The sequence below is a fragment of the Cydia pomonella genome, chromosome 3 (assembly GCF_033807575.1).
Source record: "Cydia pomonella isolate Wapato2018A chromosome 3, ilCydPomo1, whole genome shotgun sequence".
In the NCBI taxonomy this organism is placed as follows: Eukaryota; Metazoa; Arthropoda; class Insecta; order Lepidoptera; family Tortricidae; genus Cydia; species Cydia pomonella.
In genome coordinates this window covers 27208915-27227348 of record NC_084705.1, presented here as the reverse complement: position 1 = coordinate 27227348, position 18434 = coordinate 27208915, and the positions used below count along the sequence as shown (strand labels likewise).

Sequence of the window (18434 nt, the reverse complement as noted above, 5' to 3'; positions counted from 1 at the left end):
ACTGCTGGCAATGTGCGGCTGTAATGCTTCATGAATAGACTGAGAAAAAAAATCATTTAAAACGATTGAAATTGCATTAACGTTTGATATTTTAAACAGTTTCATAAGAGCCTATCGAACAAAACTAAATTAATTAAATTAAGTAAATTTTACTGTTCCGAAAACACAGTAAATTTTATGACTGTTTTGAGTAGCTAAAATATAGTGACTGTTCGTTTATTATCGTCGTTTTTTCATACTTAGAAATGTTAAACAGTTAACGTTACTGTTTTGTATTTTACTGTTTTTCAAACATTTGTTGATATTGTATAAATAAAGCAGTTAATCTTAATGAAAACCACTTTAATGTGTGCTCCATAGATAATTTTTTTTTTAGTGTATGTATCATAATTTCATTTTCCAGCCTATTCTCGTAAATGTTTTTAAGCAGTTTCGACTATTTTATGTTTTTTAGTCCACTTAGATAAATTTTTTCATAATGTCGGGTTCGTGAGATCAACAGCTCACATAGTCATGAGTTATAAGATTTTAAAGGTGTCAGCCCTTCGCCTGCTAATTCTAATTTTAAATAAGTATTTAAATAGATTAGCTATAAAGAATGGAAGAAAAAGATGCTCATATAAAAATCTTGCATTGTCTTCATACAAACTTAGCTTCAAACAGTATACGCTATAATTCCCTGACCTACTACAATCCATAGCGATTACACAACCCCAACACAATGGAACTAAATGACGACAAATGACACGAAGAAAAAACGCTATGACGAATCCATGCGTGCTCAATTGTATTATCGACGATTATTTTATCGTAACTGGTTGCCTATTAAGAAGATTAATCAATTGTTTTATTGTTGTGTTTCTTGAGTTAGTCATTTTTATTTATTTATTTAAACTTTATTATATAGCAGACTGAATACCTTAATTTATTTGAATAGATATTTGCGTGCGCAATTGTACTATCGGCGATTATTTTATCGTAACTGGTTGCCTATTAAGATGATTAATCAATTGAAACTTTATTATATAGGACAGGTGGCAGACTAAATACCTTAATTTATGTTAATAGATACTTTTATTTTAGATTTATATTTAGAATAGACCAAATCTAATAACACAGCTTATACGTATAAACAGGTCGTACTGAAAGTTCCTATAATCTCAAAATCTGTAGAAGCAACATCTTGTTTAATAATCGTTTTTCTTAACTCTATGTGTACAAATGTTTTTTACGGTGGCCTATTTTCCTAAGGCACTTTTTGTATGAAAATCTAGGCCCTCAGTGGTTTTGTATGGCGATTGTGGGGTATTGTATTTAGAATTATGTATTTTGACGTATAGTTGTACACGTAGGTTGTCTAAATCTGCTGATACGCGATTTTTTGAAAAAAATAATTATGGAGTTCGTAACTGCGATTTTAGAACGTCGCTGTTGAAAGACTTAACTATTAAATAATATGATATGAAAATAATATTATAATAAGTTTTTGGCAAAAATTGAATTTATGGTACAAGTTTTTACCGCTGACTGTACTCTTCTTAGCACAGGCAAGTAATGCTCGTCGAGACAATCCTAAAACCCTCAATCACACATATGAGGTTGTAATGTGTTGTTTCATCACAGTTTCTATGGCCACCTGCTGTCTCCATCATCAGATCAGCTCGATGATACCATAATATTGCATTGTCATCCGACTTACATGTGTATGAAAATTTGCAGTTCAAGAAATCGAGAAGTGGATCAAACTTAGCTTCCAAGATTTGATCCACACCTACAGTCAAGTGCAAAAATATGTATCGAAAGAAACGTCTCATAAATATGGTACTACGCTCTTATTACACTGGAATAAGATGCTATGGGACATATTTTTGTACACCCATATTTTTACACTTGACTGTACTAACAAACATACGAACAGGGCCCAATTAAATAAAAGCCTGTAAAAATAAGAACGCTTTCTTTATTTTTACAAGCTTTTATAGGCTCGTGGTAGCCGAGTGGATATGACGTCCGACTTTAAATCTGGAGGTCGCGGGTTCAAATCCTGGCTCGTACCAATGAGTTTTTCGGAACTAGTGTACGAAATATCATTTGATATTTACCACTAGCTATTCGATGAAGGCAAACATCGTGAGGAAACCTGCATACATCTGCGAAGAAATTCAAAGGTGTATGTGAAGTCCCCAATCCGCATTTGGCTAGCGTGGGGACTATAGCCCGAGCCCTCTCGCGCATGAGAGGAGGCCTGTGCCCACCAGTGGGACTTATATAGGCTGAATTATTATTATTGGACAAAACCGAAGATAAGGATGAATGGTGGATGTGTCGCCACAGTAATTAAACTTATTTTGAATGTTTTTGCTTGTATTAACCGCAACGGAATTAAACGGAATAGATACATTGTAAGGACTGCATAAAACGCTTCGTCATGATGACGAGTGTGACAAAACACTCCTGATTGCTTGGAATAACATGGAAGGACATGACGCAATTTTACTTGCGTCTGTTAATCGAAGATTTAAGGTAGATGTGTCATACGCGGCACGTCGCCGATAATTTGATCTTTTAGTAAAGTGCCCCAAATACAAATAAATACAGTAAAACCCCCTTGTCTTTAATACGATCACGTTTAATGCGCTATTTGGCGTAATACGCCGTTTTACACAGATCCCTACAACTTCTTTTTTATACTTTTTTTACTGTAGATAGGTACGTTTTTCTGCTAATACACGCTCTTGGCGTGGTCCCTTCAGAATTTTCTTAACCCTTTTCCAGTCATAGTAATATTTATCAACCACATACGCGGCAATAGAATTTCAACCTTAGCAATCCGATCTAAGGTTCGAATTAGATTCCAATTTCGGGAAATGGGACTTTGATTCAAATTAATCATCAAATTTTTCTTGGGAACACCTCGGCATGGAAAAGGTATACACGGGTTTTACGGTAGGTACTCATATTCCTTTAGTATAGGGACTGAATACATCCATCTCATTGGTAATATGCAGCTCCCCGGCTAGACCCATCATATAAACAGCCCCTTAAGAGGGAATATATCGTCCATACAAAAAGAGAAAGCGTTTTTCCACTTCTAAATATTTTCCATTCTCTGTGATTTTTTTAGTTTGTTATTGACACAATGAAAAACTAGGTTTTTAGGTTTTCTTTTTACCAAAAAAAAATGTTTTTTGTAGCGAAACCTATAAACCAAGAATATATTATGCTAAAGCAATCGACTTTAAGAGGCAACAGGAGTGGTCATTTCTCATTTCTCCATACAAACGTAATCGACTGTTTCCTCCGTGATTTTCAGAGCTAAATCAATGAATTTTTCAACACAGATTATTATTATTTATATCTGTGTCGGACTGTTTTGCTTTTTTTGATATTTTTGTTTCTTAAGGCGCTAGTGCACTTCAAATATTCGCCAAAACGGCCTAACTTACTAGGCCGCAAAGAGAAGCATGTTATTCAAAACTGACATCAATTAGCCTAAAAAACAACACGGTCCGACACAGATAATTTCATTACCATTTAGATCCCAAAATTTCGTTACATTTGGTTAAGTTTTGGAGGAGGAAACAGTCGAGTACGAAACATCGTTTTTTGTGATTTTTACGCAGGATTTGTCGCCTAACCTGGCGTTGTCCTTATCGTACTAGTTTTAGGAGCCACTTCAGTTGCCGAGACGGATATAATACATTCACCTAAAATATTTACTTCTCAGGTCCTGAATCCTAGTTAGTGGAAACCGATTTCTCCCGAAATAAGATGTCATTGAAAAAGTACCGTTATTTCGTTGGGATCGCAAAGCTATCCTTCCCTCTTAAAAAGATAGTAAATCCTCCCGGACCATATCCTAGGTATTTACCTTGAGGGTATTTACCATTTAATTATCATGTTTAATACTTCTCTGGGCTTCTATCGGTTAACCGCCGGTTACACGTCAAGCTGGTTACGATCGGTTGTGTCATTAAGGCTAATTGCCTGTTAAGTTTACTATCACCTTTGTGTGTTGTCACTTACATATGTGTGTACAACATAATTGCTTGTAGGTACTTAACATGCTTACGAAGGATTTAATCAAGATAAAGGGGTGTTTTAAAATGGTAAATTGATTTAAGGTTAGATATAGGAGAATTGTAGGAGAGCCCTTGGGCAGCGAGGCCCACCCTCATTCCTCGTTTCCAGAAAATCCTTGGAGCTCGAGCGCAAACTAAATATCCTTTTGCAGTAGAGTTGGGACATGAAACAATCCCCATTCACAGTTTTGAATAACAGTTTTAAGTCTAGTGAATTCATTATCCATTCACGCTTCTGTACCATTTATAATGTGCTTCTTTAGAAAAAAGCTGAACTATTAAATCGGTAACTAAAAACGGATTATATCGCGTACCTATATTAAATTTAAATCCCGACATCCCTATCCCGAGTATCCCGACATTTTAAGTGGAAAGTATGCCATGTAAATCCTCCACAGAAAAAGAGAAAACGTTTTTCCGCTTCTAAATATTTTGCATTCTCCATGATTTATAGTAGGCATGTTATTGACACAATGAAATCCTAGGTTTAAGTATAGGTTTGTCTTTTTTTTTTCAAAATTTACAATACAAAATATTTTTATATTTTAAAGCGAAAATTCATCTTTCTGTTTCTAAAGGAATATATTATGCTGAAGCGATTGACATCAAAATTAAAGTGCTTTGTTAAGATTTAGTTAGTGGAAAATGTTTTCTCCCGAAAAGGAATTTCATAGAAAAAGTACCGTTATTTGCTAGAATCGCAAAGCTATTCTTCTCTCTTAAGCCGTTTCTAGTCGCTCGTGGTCAACGGGTAGACAGATAAGTAGAGATTTAAATTGTTTAACTGAACTTGCTTTTTCTGACTTTATTTATATACCTACAGAGGTATTACTATTAATAACTAGCTTAAATGTAAAATAGGCCCTTGAAGCATTGTACCAAAGACGCTGGCGGCATTTCTTCCTTGTATCGCAATACTGGCACGTTGTGCGAGGTAGCCGCCAGCTCTTCGATCACCAGTTACGTCAACCAACCGCTTCGCGATTTCTGAAAAAACTTGTGCGCTCTGGGACTCCAGGGACCTGGAACTTGTACTTGATCTTTCTGTAAGCAATGTAGTTAGTTTACTGAATTTTGTTTGATAAACAACGATATTGTAATTTGTGGCCCGTCAAACCCATCATATTAATTTGTTTTTACTTGGCCATGCTAAAATCTCTAAGAACCTTAATTTATAGCACAAAATTAAACCAAGTTATTCGAAATCCTTTGAATTAATAATCTTGGCCTGAACTAGTTAAGGCAATCGAACATCGTGACCCGCTTGCCACGTCTTGGCATTCGTGCCCTAGATTATAATCACCATGAACCATGAAACACGGAATATGGCGGAGTCGCTTTAATCACTTTAGCACACATTCCATGCTTTTGACACACTATACTTTGCTACATCTCTCACAACAGAAGATGCCGAAAATTGTGTGAAGAGGAGGAGATGAAGTCGTAAAGTGGACCCTGGGCTCCGAAGCAGGAGCTGAGGAACCAACTGAGAGAATGATGGGACCTAATGTAAAACTTATAGACACGCCCTCGGCAACTGGAACGTCGTTGAACTCTTATGCGCCGCGAATTCACCGCTCGGGCTATGCACGCACATTGCAAGCGCATATCAAATTTAATTTGCTTTACATAAGTTATAAGCTCATTGAATTAAAGGCGGATTAGTACCAATTTTTTGTACACCTCTATAATGTTTGACCGAAATAGTTCAGTAATTTAGAGGTGTATGAAGGGTACACGGAACGGAAAGAACATGGCTAGTCACTTTAGTAACATTTCGAGGAACGATGTAAAAATGTACGTTTATTCCGGGACCAGGTTTTTTTAAAAGAAAAAACATAAGGTAATATATTATACAGTGGTACCTAATATAATATAATGGCTCAGTTTCATTGGTCGATGGAGCCTGCGTGCGGGGTGCGGGAGATTTCCATACAGCATGCCATAGGGCCCGCATTCGGGAAACTGTTTTCATTGGTCGCATGCCATTATAAGTCTCACTAGTCGTTATACCACCTTACTGCCTGCGGGGAGTCACCCGCATGCTGTATCGACATATGAGTTTCACTAGTCGTTATACCGCCTGCGGGGAGTCACCGCACGCTTTATATCGACCGACCAATGAAACTAAGCCATAATAGAGCTCTGCATTTTAAGACTAAGAAGTTTAAAAAAAAAAGCGACTAGACATGTTATTTCTATGTACCCTTCAAGTAGTAGGTACAAGTCGGGCATCTCCACTCGTGTTATATTACCCGTCGCATTAAACCCACATTCTTAATACTCTAACGAATATGTATGTAAATATAATGAATTACTTAGAATGACTCATTAATTTCGTCGTTCGCTAGACTCATGCCGTTTTAAAAAAAGCTTTTACAGAACCCAACGTTCTCGAACTTCCAACAAGTAGGTACTTAGTAGGTAAAATGCAAAGTTGCTCAAATAAATAAAATACTAACACCCACACCCACTTGTGACTTACCTATTTTCGGATGTTATTGATTACTAATACAGCCAGCTTTATCCATCGAGCTATAATTTTATGATTACTGGATATCCCAGATTGATTCTTAGGCCCTCAGCACACGGGGCGTAACCGTAAGAGACGCGTAAGCATATCGTAATACGCGCGTAGAACGAGAGCGCTACGAGCACGTACGCGTTCAAAGAAGTCCGCACAAGAAGCGTCGTCGTAGTCATTACGTACAGGCGTACCGTAATACAGGCGTAAAAAACAAAACTTCTGACATAATAAAATAATAAAAGATCTTCTCTGTGGAGAATCTGACGTGAAAGTAAGATAGTCAAAGTAAGCGTAGGTGTCGCGTTAGCGTATAGCAAAAACGTCACGAGTACGAAGTTCTGGGCATCAAGCGTCGCGTAAGCGTAATCGTTTTATAAGTTTTTCTTCGGTTTTTTTTATTATTTTATTATGTCCGAAGTTTTTTTTTTCTCGCGTATATTACGCTACGCCTGTCGTAATGATGACAGACATCTCAAACGCTACGCTACGACGACGTTTCCTGTGCGGACTTGTTGAAGTGGTACGTGCACATAAAACTCGTTCTACGCGCATATTACGTGCCGTGTGCTGAAGGCCTAATGATTCGACAATTCTTAAAACTTAGCATAAGTAAGCTAATCAATACAGCACATATTTTATATTAACGTCCTATTATCAGTATTATCACGCACTTGTAAGTAACGTCAATGGTGACTACATTATTCCTGTCAAGGCTTGCCCAGTGACTTGACAAATTGACAACCGTTCCGGTTCCGTCTCGTGATCGATTGAGGAAAACAGTTGATGAATAACTAAAAACACCCAACTGCTTAACCGTGTTGCGCAATAAAAAGTCAATTAATGTAAACGTAACTATTTTAAAACATTTTCGGTTTGTTTTGTTTGTTCTGGACGCTATTTCTTAATTATAACGCAATAAATCAATGTTAAAAAATAGATTTCACGCGATTATTTTAAATTTATTAACGAGTTCAAGAGTTAATTATAATTATAACGATATTAAATCAATCGCAATAAACTATATATGTAGGAGGAACAGAAACGGAAAATCCCGAAATTACCCAAAAATCCGCAAATTACCCAAAATTACATCATAATATGAGCCCCTTTTCAGAATTATCCACCAGTTTTTGAAAGTCAGAATTTTCCGAATACACCATACTAAGTGAAATAAAAACAAAAAGCCCACATACATATTTACATATTTGTAAGAACTTCATCGACACCTGCGATCAAGCTTATCATAATATGCATCCATTGAAGCGAGAGGTCATTTAGCCAACCTTGCCGCAACCTTACACACAAAGAGCTGTATCTCCTTAGTAAGTTTGTATAGTATAAAACGCTTCTCTTTAGACGACTACAGCAATGTCAAACCGAGCCGTGGGTAGGTGGCACGCAATGAACCATTTTGTCTTATAAAATACCTTATTTGAGGTCACAAAATGGACTAAGGCTGCTTAGATTAGGTATAAGATGTTTTATTTAGTCAATTTATAAGTAGGAGATCGGAATAATACAAAATAATCAAATTAGGAAGTTTCACCAGAATACAGTTTGATAGCTATAGCTAAGATACCACAGCGATTTAAGGAAAAACGCGTGAGACAGGAACCAATCTAAACCTCGTTAATTGCTAGAGGATGCTTTAGTATCCTTAGAGAGAAAGATACAAAATACCTAATCATCATTGAAAATCAACCCCTCAAAAAACAGGTCTAATTTAATACCTGACTATATTGCGAAACGACCAAAACCTATGTGACCTTAAAAGTCGCCATCCGGTTAAGACGGAAGTTGTCCCTTCACTCTGAACCGTGACCTCCCCGCGAAATATGTAGTAGCTGGTATCATGCAAGTAGTTACATGGATGATCTTTTAACGTGTCCCCCAGACGCTATCATGGACTTATTTATACTGTCGACTTTAAAATGGTTCGTACCTAATACAAAGTAACTGATTATGGCTGAGGAAAAGGTATTTGAAAATTTGTGTTACAATTCATAGCCCTCTCCTTGTATTCATCGGCAAAAGCCTAGAACTGATAACTCATCATACATTTCACTATCCCTCCCTAGAAAACAACCTCATCATTGAAAATTAATCTCAATATTTTAGGTCTATTAAAAATAACCTTCAGTGCATAATCAAAGAGATGGTCGTCCAAAAGACGATCGCTCGTTTTCCTCAATTTTATGCCGCTTCGCACGCTCTATCGTCCCTATCATTTCTATGTGTAACCCTTGAGTGTTTGTAGTAGCTATGGCTACCCCCTTTTATCAACGGGTCTGCTGAGTCATATCCTGCCACCTGGCTTCGAGGCACCGAACAAGAAACCATTAGGTACTTAAGAGGTTGCTGCGTCACACATTACTTATTCAAAAGGGCTTGTACCGATAAATTTCTCGAAACTTACCTGTCTATATGAAGAGTATTTCACCGGAGTTTCGCATTCAATCATAATGGTCACTCACTTGATTTTAGAAGAATTCGTACGAAGAATCAATGAGTAGAAGAATCAAAGATTCTTAAATAATACTCTTACTTAGTGATAGTTCATATACAGAATGACTTTTCTGTGAATAAAGCACATTTAAGATCCGGAAATTGGTAATTTAAATATCATTTTAGCGCTTTTTGATTGTTCCTTTAATCTAACCTAGGATACGCTAGACAACCCTTGCCAAGATTTCGAAAAAGGATGAGGAAAATTTAAATTAAAAAGGTAATTCGTACAAAAGTAGGTTTCGAGAAACTGACACAGGCCAGAATTCGAATATACACGACCTTCAGTTTAAGCCAAACTAAAGTTATTAATTAATCATACCAAGAATTTTCAAATTGTATTGAAAGTTAAAGGTCAAGACACTTAAATTCCAAAGGCAATTCATAAACGAATCTACAAAGGTTCGGGGACCTTTCGCGTCGCGTTAAACCATTAATGCGATATAACGATAAGTAATTGCAAACACGACTGCGATTTAAACTGCGATTGCTGTCGCTAATGTAACATAGTGCCTAATTTCTTAAAAGCTTAGTTTAAAAGTTAAGTCGATCGTGGGCGCCAAATCTCATGCTTTCTTTCATGGAAAAGCGACTGGTAGGTAAAATATCAAATGATATTTCAATTGTAAGTATAATAATATGTAAACACTTAATAGGAGGCGAAATTCGAATCAGCGATCTTCGGCTTAAAAGTCGCACACATTACCGCTAGGCTACCCTCTTTTATTTTAACTCCTCAAATGGAATTATACGTACTTACTCTTGAATAACAAAAGTAAACCGTAACTTCCGTGTAAATAAGGAAGAACTTAAGAATATGAAGTCGTGAAACCTGTCTTAATGACTCAACATATACGTAAATATGCTAATTGTGTGCTAACTGTTGTTTTCGTATATTTAAAAACTGTTACCATCACTTTTGATGGAATGGAAGCCACCAATGGTCACGGTTCGTCAGTCACGATTGTCTGTTGTTATCATGTAAACGAGTTCATATCGAAACCGGTAATAATATTTATGTTTTTATTCATTGTTTTTAGCAATGCGGTTTGTTTTGAATGAATGCTTACGTATAGTTTAAAATTTTCTATACCTTACCTATGTATTGTTCAAATGGAAATTGTAAGCATCCTTTTTTGTTTTTTTTTTTCTAAAACAAGTTTAAGAACTTTTTTTCAAGTTCTTAGGAACAATTCGCACCTCGCAAATCTGTATTATAAGTATAGTCTGTCAAGACATTTCCGTCAGTATTAAGTAGAAAAAACCGGCCAAGAGCATGTCGGGCCATGCTCAGAGTAGGGTTCCGTAGTTACTCTTCCGTCACTATAAGCTAAACTGGAGCTTAAAGTATAGTAGATTGTTAACCAAGGGATGAACTGTGGATGTAGGTATTTTTAATATGAAGGAGAAACTTTTTGCGATAACTCAAAAACAGCTAAATTGATCATGTCCGCTATAATGCATTTAATGTCTTTCTTAAGCTCTACTTCCACGATTTTTTTCATATTTTTTTGACCCATGGTTCAAAAGTTAGAGGTAGTTCAAAAGTTAGTAGGAACCCTTATAGTTTCGAAGACCTTTCCAACGATACACACTGTAGGGTTGAAGCAAAAAAAAAAAATTTCACCCCCAATTTAGGTGTAGGGGAGGTACCCTAAAAAAAATGACCGAAACGACCACGGAGCAAAGCCTCGGACAGACAGACAGACAGACGGACATGGCGAAACTATAAGGGTTCCTAGTTGACTACGGAACCCTAAAAAGCGGCAAAATGTAGGCGCAAAGGTTTATCTACCCATAGAAAATATGAATTGTTTGACGACTATATTACTATTACTATTTTAGTAATGGTTTTCTAACTAATAGCTAAGTTCTCAGTTGATAGAACCTTAGATCGCGATCGGCCAAGGTTGCAAAATAATTTTGGAGAACAGTCCACAATAAGGAGTAGTAATACTGCAATGTTCTGCCGCCAGAGGCAGCACTAGCACAAACGGTAAACCATAGAGTTTTTAACAAATTTTCACAGTTTGTTAGGAATAAATGAGACATATGCATCTAGGTGGTTCGTTTAATATAGTTTGTGCGCCCCCTACGCAGTTTTGCATAATATGCCCTAAATTGTAAAATGATAACAACATTGTAAAATGGAAACGTATTAGATAGGTAGTTAAATTATCCAATACGTTACCATTTTATATTATAACACGTGATGTATAACCGTAATGCTCCTTTGCGCGCTTACAAAAGCGAGCTAAAAGTTTAAACTTACATAAATATAAAAATCAAGCCTAAAAGCTGTCTAGTGTAGTACAGTAATGTTTCTTTTCTCTGTGCTCATTATCTTTTTTCTTTACAGAAAGTGAAAGATGCTACCTCGGAAAAGGAACAGGGGTCTGCTAGCGCTGGCGTTGATGCTGCTCGTACAGTCTTCTGAACAACATGGCTCTGGAGCACCTCCTGGGGTAAGGCTAATCTTCATGTCAGTCAGTCACCTTGGTGGTCGATGATGATGAAGGCTAGAAAAGAAACAACTGTAAGGTCAATGTGGTTAAAACCGGCTTATAACATTTTTGGATAGGGAGAACTCTCGTATTATGCGTAGGTACTTCGCTCAGTCAGACATTAGTTACCGACCTTTTCTAAGTGGAGTACTTATGTGTACAAACGCAAGCGTTTAGGCGGGGTTCAACCAGTGGACGACAATGTGCGGCACAAGCATATTCAGTACAAAAATACTTGTGCCGCAGTGCCGCACACTGGTGGACTCCCGCCTTTAGAAGCGATGAAAGAGCTTGTAGACGGTCCTACCTGATAGACGGTCTTCTCCACATTAACCTTATGTTAAAGCATCCAATTTCACAATCCTGCCATTAAATCAAGTTTATGTGTTTCTGACAGAAACCTTTATGTAACATGTTGTTATAAAAATACTGGGAAAGGCTAATTGGTGTGAATTTTATTTGTAAGATTTGAGCCAGACTCTCAAGAAAATACTTATAAACGCTTGCTTGCACTTAATTTAAATGTGAAAACAACTAAAATAAGCAGAGAAAAAGATTTTGAGTTATGTCAGTCAACTTGTCAACCGATAGGTATAGTCAAAGAGTAATAGTTATCTACGTTACCTATTAAAAGTTATTTAATTTCTTAACACCTAAAAGATGCTTTCGGAGTACCTATAAAAGCGATCGTCACAAGTCAATCGATCATAATCATCGAAATTTTGGTGAATATGTAAAGAAGATTGTCGCCGGATAGTTTTATATTATTATTCTATTTTTTTCAGTCATGCTTAGACCAACTCCCTCGGCATCCTGACATCGAGCCCCAGACCTCCGTTCCACCCTATGTGGTAGTGACGTCTTCGTCCCAAGTCCGACAGGGAGATAAGCTCAGTGTCACGATTGGCAGCCAGCCTGGTGCGCCCGTGCCTATTGGCGGCTTCATACTGCAAGCCAGACAAGTACAGGTATACTCCATCATGCATATATCAGCTTCCTTCTAGACCTTGTCTATACCTGGTTATCCCAGGTCCGACGCTCAGCGTTATAATTGGCAGCCAGCCGGGTGCGCCCGTGCCGTTAGCGGGCTTCATACTGCAGGTTAGACGAGAACAGGTATCATGCATATATCAGCTTCCTTCCAGCCAGACCTTGTCTGTAACTAGTCGTCCCAGGTCCGACGTTCAGCGTCATAATTAGCAGCCAGTTTGGCGCGCCCGTGCCTATTGGCGGCTTGATTCTGCGGGCTAGACAAATGCTGGTACATCATCATAACTGCACTTAAAACTCACAAAAAGTGGTGTTGGCACAAAAAGTGTGGTGAGTGGTGGTTGTCGTGTTGTAAATACGACAGCATATATTTCCAGTGCGGGATCCCTTTGTTTGACATAATTATTGAAAGTCATAATGTAATGATAGTCATATTATCATTAGTCATAACTCTGAAACCGTTAACTTTTCAGGAATTTCCTTAGATTATCCTATAGATAGGTTAGGTTAGGTTAGGTTTGTTTTATGGCAATCCTGAAAAGTTACGCGTTTCTGAGAAAAACCAAATTATGACTAACGAAAATGCGGACAAACAATACATTATGACTTAAAACTTTATGGGAAACAATAGAGACCCTTCCAGTGCAAATAGCTCCTATTAATCCTATCCTATTAATCTGTGGATCCAATCCAACCAAGCGTTGCACTGTCAGGTGCTGTCAAGTCTGTTTTAATTATACTGTTAGGTATAGACATACTAGCCAAAACGAAATCGCTATTAATTCCAAATGTCCATCTTCTTTTCAGAACCCCGACACTATCGTGGGCAAGTTCCTGACAGTCCCCGATCCTGAGGATACGCAGATCATCAGCTGCCGCGGCGACAACGACACTGTAACGCACTCCAACCCTAAGGATAAGCCGGCGCAGACTTTCCTGTGGCAAGCGCCCACTGACTTCCTTGGAGGAATCGAGTTCAGGTAACACCTTGAACATTGCGACACTAATTTAAGTTCCTGGTAGTCATAGAGCTCAAGGACACGTAGATTGGCTGCCACGACGACAATGGGATTGTTACATATCTACTCCAACCCGAAGGAGAAGCCGGCGCAGACTTTCCTGTGACAAGCGTCTACTTATTTCCTGGGAGGAATCGAGTTCAGGTAAATATTATGATCTCAAATATTGTGGTGGCAGTAGAAAGTCATTCGCCTTGAGCACAAAGCTATTGCCAGTACAGATTTTCAAGACTTTAGATCAAGCTTGCACTGGCTTACTTAGAGGAATCGAAAATGTGCTTGTATGTTGGTGAGAAAACAGTGATAGATCATAGACAGATGACAGTAGTCAGTAGGTGATTGTTGGCACCATCTTTTGTTTTTTCATGCTGGGACTGTGAGCAAACCACAAAACCACAAGGTGCCGTTTGTGGTTATTCCTACGGTCAGTCGGCAACGGAATCATAAATTGTTTTACCCAGTCGAGCGCAGAAATATTTGATAAAAGCGCTATCTTAATTTTATTATACTGGTGGTACTGGTACAGCAGGAGCTTTTTAGCATTACCAGTTATTTATCATGGTTGCTAGCATATCTCAAAATAGGTAGAAGCGGCAAGGCCAAAGGTACTTTTACTTCAAAGAGTCAAATTCCACATGCCGCTTTGTTTCGCCCAAACGCGGAACCGGAGAATTCTTCACAAAATTCGCAAACCGCTCGAGAATCAAGGTTGAAAGACCTGACCTTGGCAAGTGATATAACCGTGAACTACAATAGTCACGCCAGTTACCTATAATGACTCAGCAGTGAAAAAGCCGGTGAGGTGTTTCGGTAGCGAATTACTATTGGTATCCAATCTAACGTAACGAGCATACCCAAGATTCCTGCATACAAATGGCTGTAGCCACGATGACGATGATTTATCGACAAACACCAATCGAAAATAAAAATGTACTTACTGGGATACTTCATAACACATGCGAAATAAAAGTCACTTGATTATTTCTACTCGTAAGTTTTGATTGGTTTATTCTGTAAACCTTTGTCACTTGGCCAGGCTCTAGTTCTCCAAACCTGTGATGGACATGATGGTGTGAGTCATTTTCCAATATCAGTAGAATGTATTTTGATGACATGATTTCGAAGATATGTTTCATTTCAGAGCAACAGTAGCACAAAGCTACGCGACCTTTTGGAAGAATGTGGAATCACCAGTGGTGGAAGTGGTTACCCCTGATACCGTGGTCACCACTACGACTGCGCCTGCCACCACTCAGAGACCCACCGTGGGTCCTCCTGCGGTTATGGAGTCTAAGGTAACTTGAATTTCAATATAGCAGAGCTTTCTATATCTTCTACTCGTATAATAGTTGCATCAAATTATTCAAAGTTATGCCAACTGAAAAGGTTCCAATTTTCTAAACTATCTAATATAACGTAGTACGTACGTACGTTCTTTAACGTAGTGGTCAAGTGGAACCAATTTACTAACTAACAATCCGGAGACTAAAAGAAACCGTTGCCTAAGATGTAAGTGGGAGTAATTGTAACTTAATCTCTTTTCCAGCCAAAAGCAGTTCCTATCCAACTCGACACCATCTACCAGGGTTGCGCCGACACTAAGCTCTGCTACGGCGTGCCCCAGAACTGCCTCAACGCCGGCAACTGCAAGGCCATCGTGGCCATCTTCGTCGCTGGCGATAAATACACCTTCGAGATCCAGGGAACGGACAACCCTAAATACGTCGCTGCTGCTCTGAGCATGGACAACAAGATGGGAGACGACAGTGCCATGGAATGCGTCAGGAACGACAACGGAAGAGTCAGTCTCTTCACATCCTGGACTTACCCTAAAGTGGAGCCCTTCGTGCGAAGATCTGACTCCCCTCAGGATATTGTTCAGCTTTTAGAGTCTTCTGTGATCGATGGGAAGCTTTACTGCAAGTTCACGAGAGATGTGGAATCTAAAGTTATGGGACAGACGTTCAATTTGGCTGCGACGAAGTACAACTTGATGGTGGTTTCTGGAGATAGTATGAAAGGTGATTTTCCTTCTGGTTTTTGGGTAATAAAGGGATGTTTGTCCAGACAAGTCTTCAAGTTTTTGCACTATTCCTTCAAACATTTTGAGAGTTTTGTTATCTTAGAAATGTCGTCAATAGCTTAATTAGGAAATGAAGAAACTCGACGAACAGCAATTGGCAACGGAGCTAATTTTGGTTTCCAATCTCTATTATACTTACTCATAAAAAAAGTTTTCTAAAATGTACCTACAAGTTTGAACTTAGGTACATCACGTCTTCTAGTGAGAGCTAATGACATGAGCTAATAACGTGTACCTATTGTTTTGCCTACAGACGCCGAGCGAGTAGGCTTCCACAGCCTCGCGTACGAGTCGACGGGCGAGCCGCTCGCCCTGTCCAGTGTGGGCGCGGCCGCAGGAGCCTCCAAGCTGCTGCTCAAGTTGCACGGAAGCTTCATGATCGCCGCCTGGCTGGGAAGCGCTTCACTGGGCATTTTACTGGCACGGTAAGTTTTTCCACACTTTAATTTAGCTTCACTGCATATACCTCTTTGTATTATGAAGGTATAATGCTTCCCGGTGTCTGATTCAGTTGAAATTTGGAATACATCTGTAGCTGAACTGATAGTGCTGTCGGAAGGAAGCAAACGGAACTCCTCGATGGAAAAACACAAATTCATCGAGTTTAGGTTGATTAGAAAGGTCTCAATAAGTACTTGAATAGACATGCAGATGAGAAGTACATAAAATAGTACATTACGATACAAGTGCGAAAAATAGGAAATTCGAAACGAGTGGCGATAAATTAAAACACGACCGAAGGGAGTGTTTTAAATCGACACGAGTTGCGAATTACCTATTCGCACATGTATCGTACAACGTTTTACAGTACATATGGCCCTTTAAATGTTCGACACAGTAACGTAATATGCTACTTCTCGCACTAGTGCTATAAAGTAGCCCCATATGTACCTACTGTAAAATACTTTTTTTTTACTACGACAGTAACATCGATCGTACGGTCGCGGCTCGCCTGATGGTAAGCGAACAGCACACGCTTGCTCTCGAGATACAAGGGTACAAGGAGTCAATGTATTAACAAAAAGTATATGGACAAATGCAGGATTATTTCACAGTTAAATAACACCCGCACCCTCGCCCAGTGACGAAGTATCCAAATAAATCAGTTATTACCGAGTTGCATACTTAAAAGTCAATAACCTACTACCTATTGTATAATTACCTACTGTAATTTGACAATTCTAAATGCTACTTTTCATCTTTCCACCACGATCTTGGATCGAGACATCCGGCTTGGAGGACCATAGTCATTTTTTTGTTTTATTATTGTTACAGGTATTTCAGACAAACGTGGGTCGGAAAGCAACTAGGTGGAAAGGACATTTGGTTCGCCGTGAGTACTTTCACTATCTTGATTAGTCATTACTAACTATGGGAATTTCATAATAAGAATCAAATTTCTATGAAAATGTTACGTTTCTAATGACACCCCCACACTTCGTTGTAAGTATGAAAGTCGGTACAGAATTAACTTGTACGGACTCTATTTGTCACTTAGGGCGGTATTCCATCTGTCCAATTTCTTGTTCCAATGTGTATTTGCATCTCACTCATCTCATTAAGCAAAATGTGAAATGCACTAAGTTAACTTTACACCCTTACCTACTCGAAAATCTTGATCTTGAACAACTTATTTTATTACTTCCTATCTACATTAAACTTTGTTCAATAATGACTATCTGGTGGCTATCATCATCATATCAGCCGAAAGACATCCACTGCGGGACATGGATGTCCCCCGAGAATATCCATAACACCGGTCGGGTGCCACCCTCATCCAAACTGTTCCCTGCGTCGATAATCGATCCATCTTGTTGGGTCCTTCCCTGACTGCTTCTTCCAGTTTCTAAATATGGATACGTACTTCATAGGCCATATTGATTTGTAAATTGTCCGTATTTTGTCAACAGTACCACCGAATGCTGATGGTGCTGACGTGGCTGCTGACCGTGACAGGCTTCATCCTAATCCTCGTGGAGGTCGGCGGGTGGTCCACTACAGGAGACAACCCTCATGCAATTACCGGCATCGTTACGGTTGTGCTGTGCTTTATACAGCCCATTGGTCAGTATCCCATAGAATTTATATTTATTAACACCTCAAACGCATATGGTTGTAATACCTTAGAAACGGAAGTCAAAAACTGACTATGAGTACCTAAACCTTGTTTTTCGTTTCGTTTTCGAATTGTTACGTATGACTAAATGTACCGCTAAAGCAAAGTTTAGACAGGCTACATTACCTCGGTGAGGCTTTGAAGTATGAAAGAAAAAAAAGTAGGTAATTTATGGGCAATATTCTACCTACTCTATAGGTATGTATCCCAAAAAAATCTAACTAATCATAGTGGTGGGTATTGGAATATAACAACTTGAAAGAAAATATTCACAATTTCTCTATCCACCCCAAGATTTCTACTGACCCCGTTTTACGGTACTTATAGCATATTTGTTAGAAAGAAACTTCTGTTTATACCTATACCTGTCAGGTTACAGACCTTTATAAAGCTACCCCCTGGCGTGACATACTTACTTTACACATATGTGATGCCAATTTTTTAGTAATACATTAAAAACAATAAAATGCAAAAAGTATTTTTGTTCTCTTTGCAGGTGCTTATTTCAGGCCACACCCTGGAACTAAGAAGAGGCCTATCTTCAACTGGGTGCACTGGCTGTTTGGCAACGCCGCGCACATTTTAGGCAGTAAGTTTATTTTAGTTAA

General features: G+C 38.5%; 1 protein-coding gene across 3 annotated transcripts in view; it reads left to right on the top strand.

Annotated features, from left to right (window-relative positions):
* LOC133516449 (putative ferric-chelate reductase 1 homolog) overlaps positions 1-18434 on the top strand; it is a 44279-nt gene that overhangs the window by 22746 nt on the left and 3099 nt on the right. For all 3 annotated transcript variants that reach the window (XM_061849403.1, XM_061849401.1, XM_061849402.1), the window contains exons 2-10: positions 11474-11579; positions 12404-12586; positions 13416-13588; positions 14769-14922; positions 15174-15648; positions 15964-16135; positions 16986-17043; positions 17621-17774; positions 18323-18415. In XM_061849403.1, the coding sequence (XP_061705387.1) occupies positions 11484-11579; positions 12404-12586; positions 13416-13588; positions 14769-14922; positions 15174-15648; positions 15964-16135; positions 16986-17043; positions 17621-17774; positions 18323-18415 (1558 nt within the window). In that variant the 5' untranslated portion in view covers positions 11474-11483. The remainder of the gene's footprint in view (positions 1-11473; positions 11580-12403; positions 12587-13415; positions 13589-14768; positions 14923-15173; positions 15649-15963; positions 16136-16985; positions 17044-17620; positions 17775-18322; positions 18416-18434) is intronic.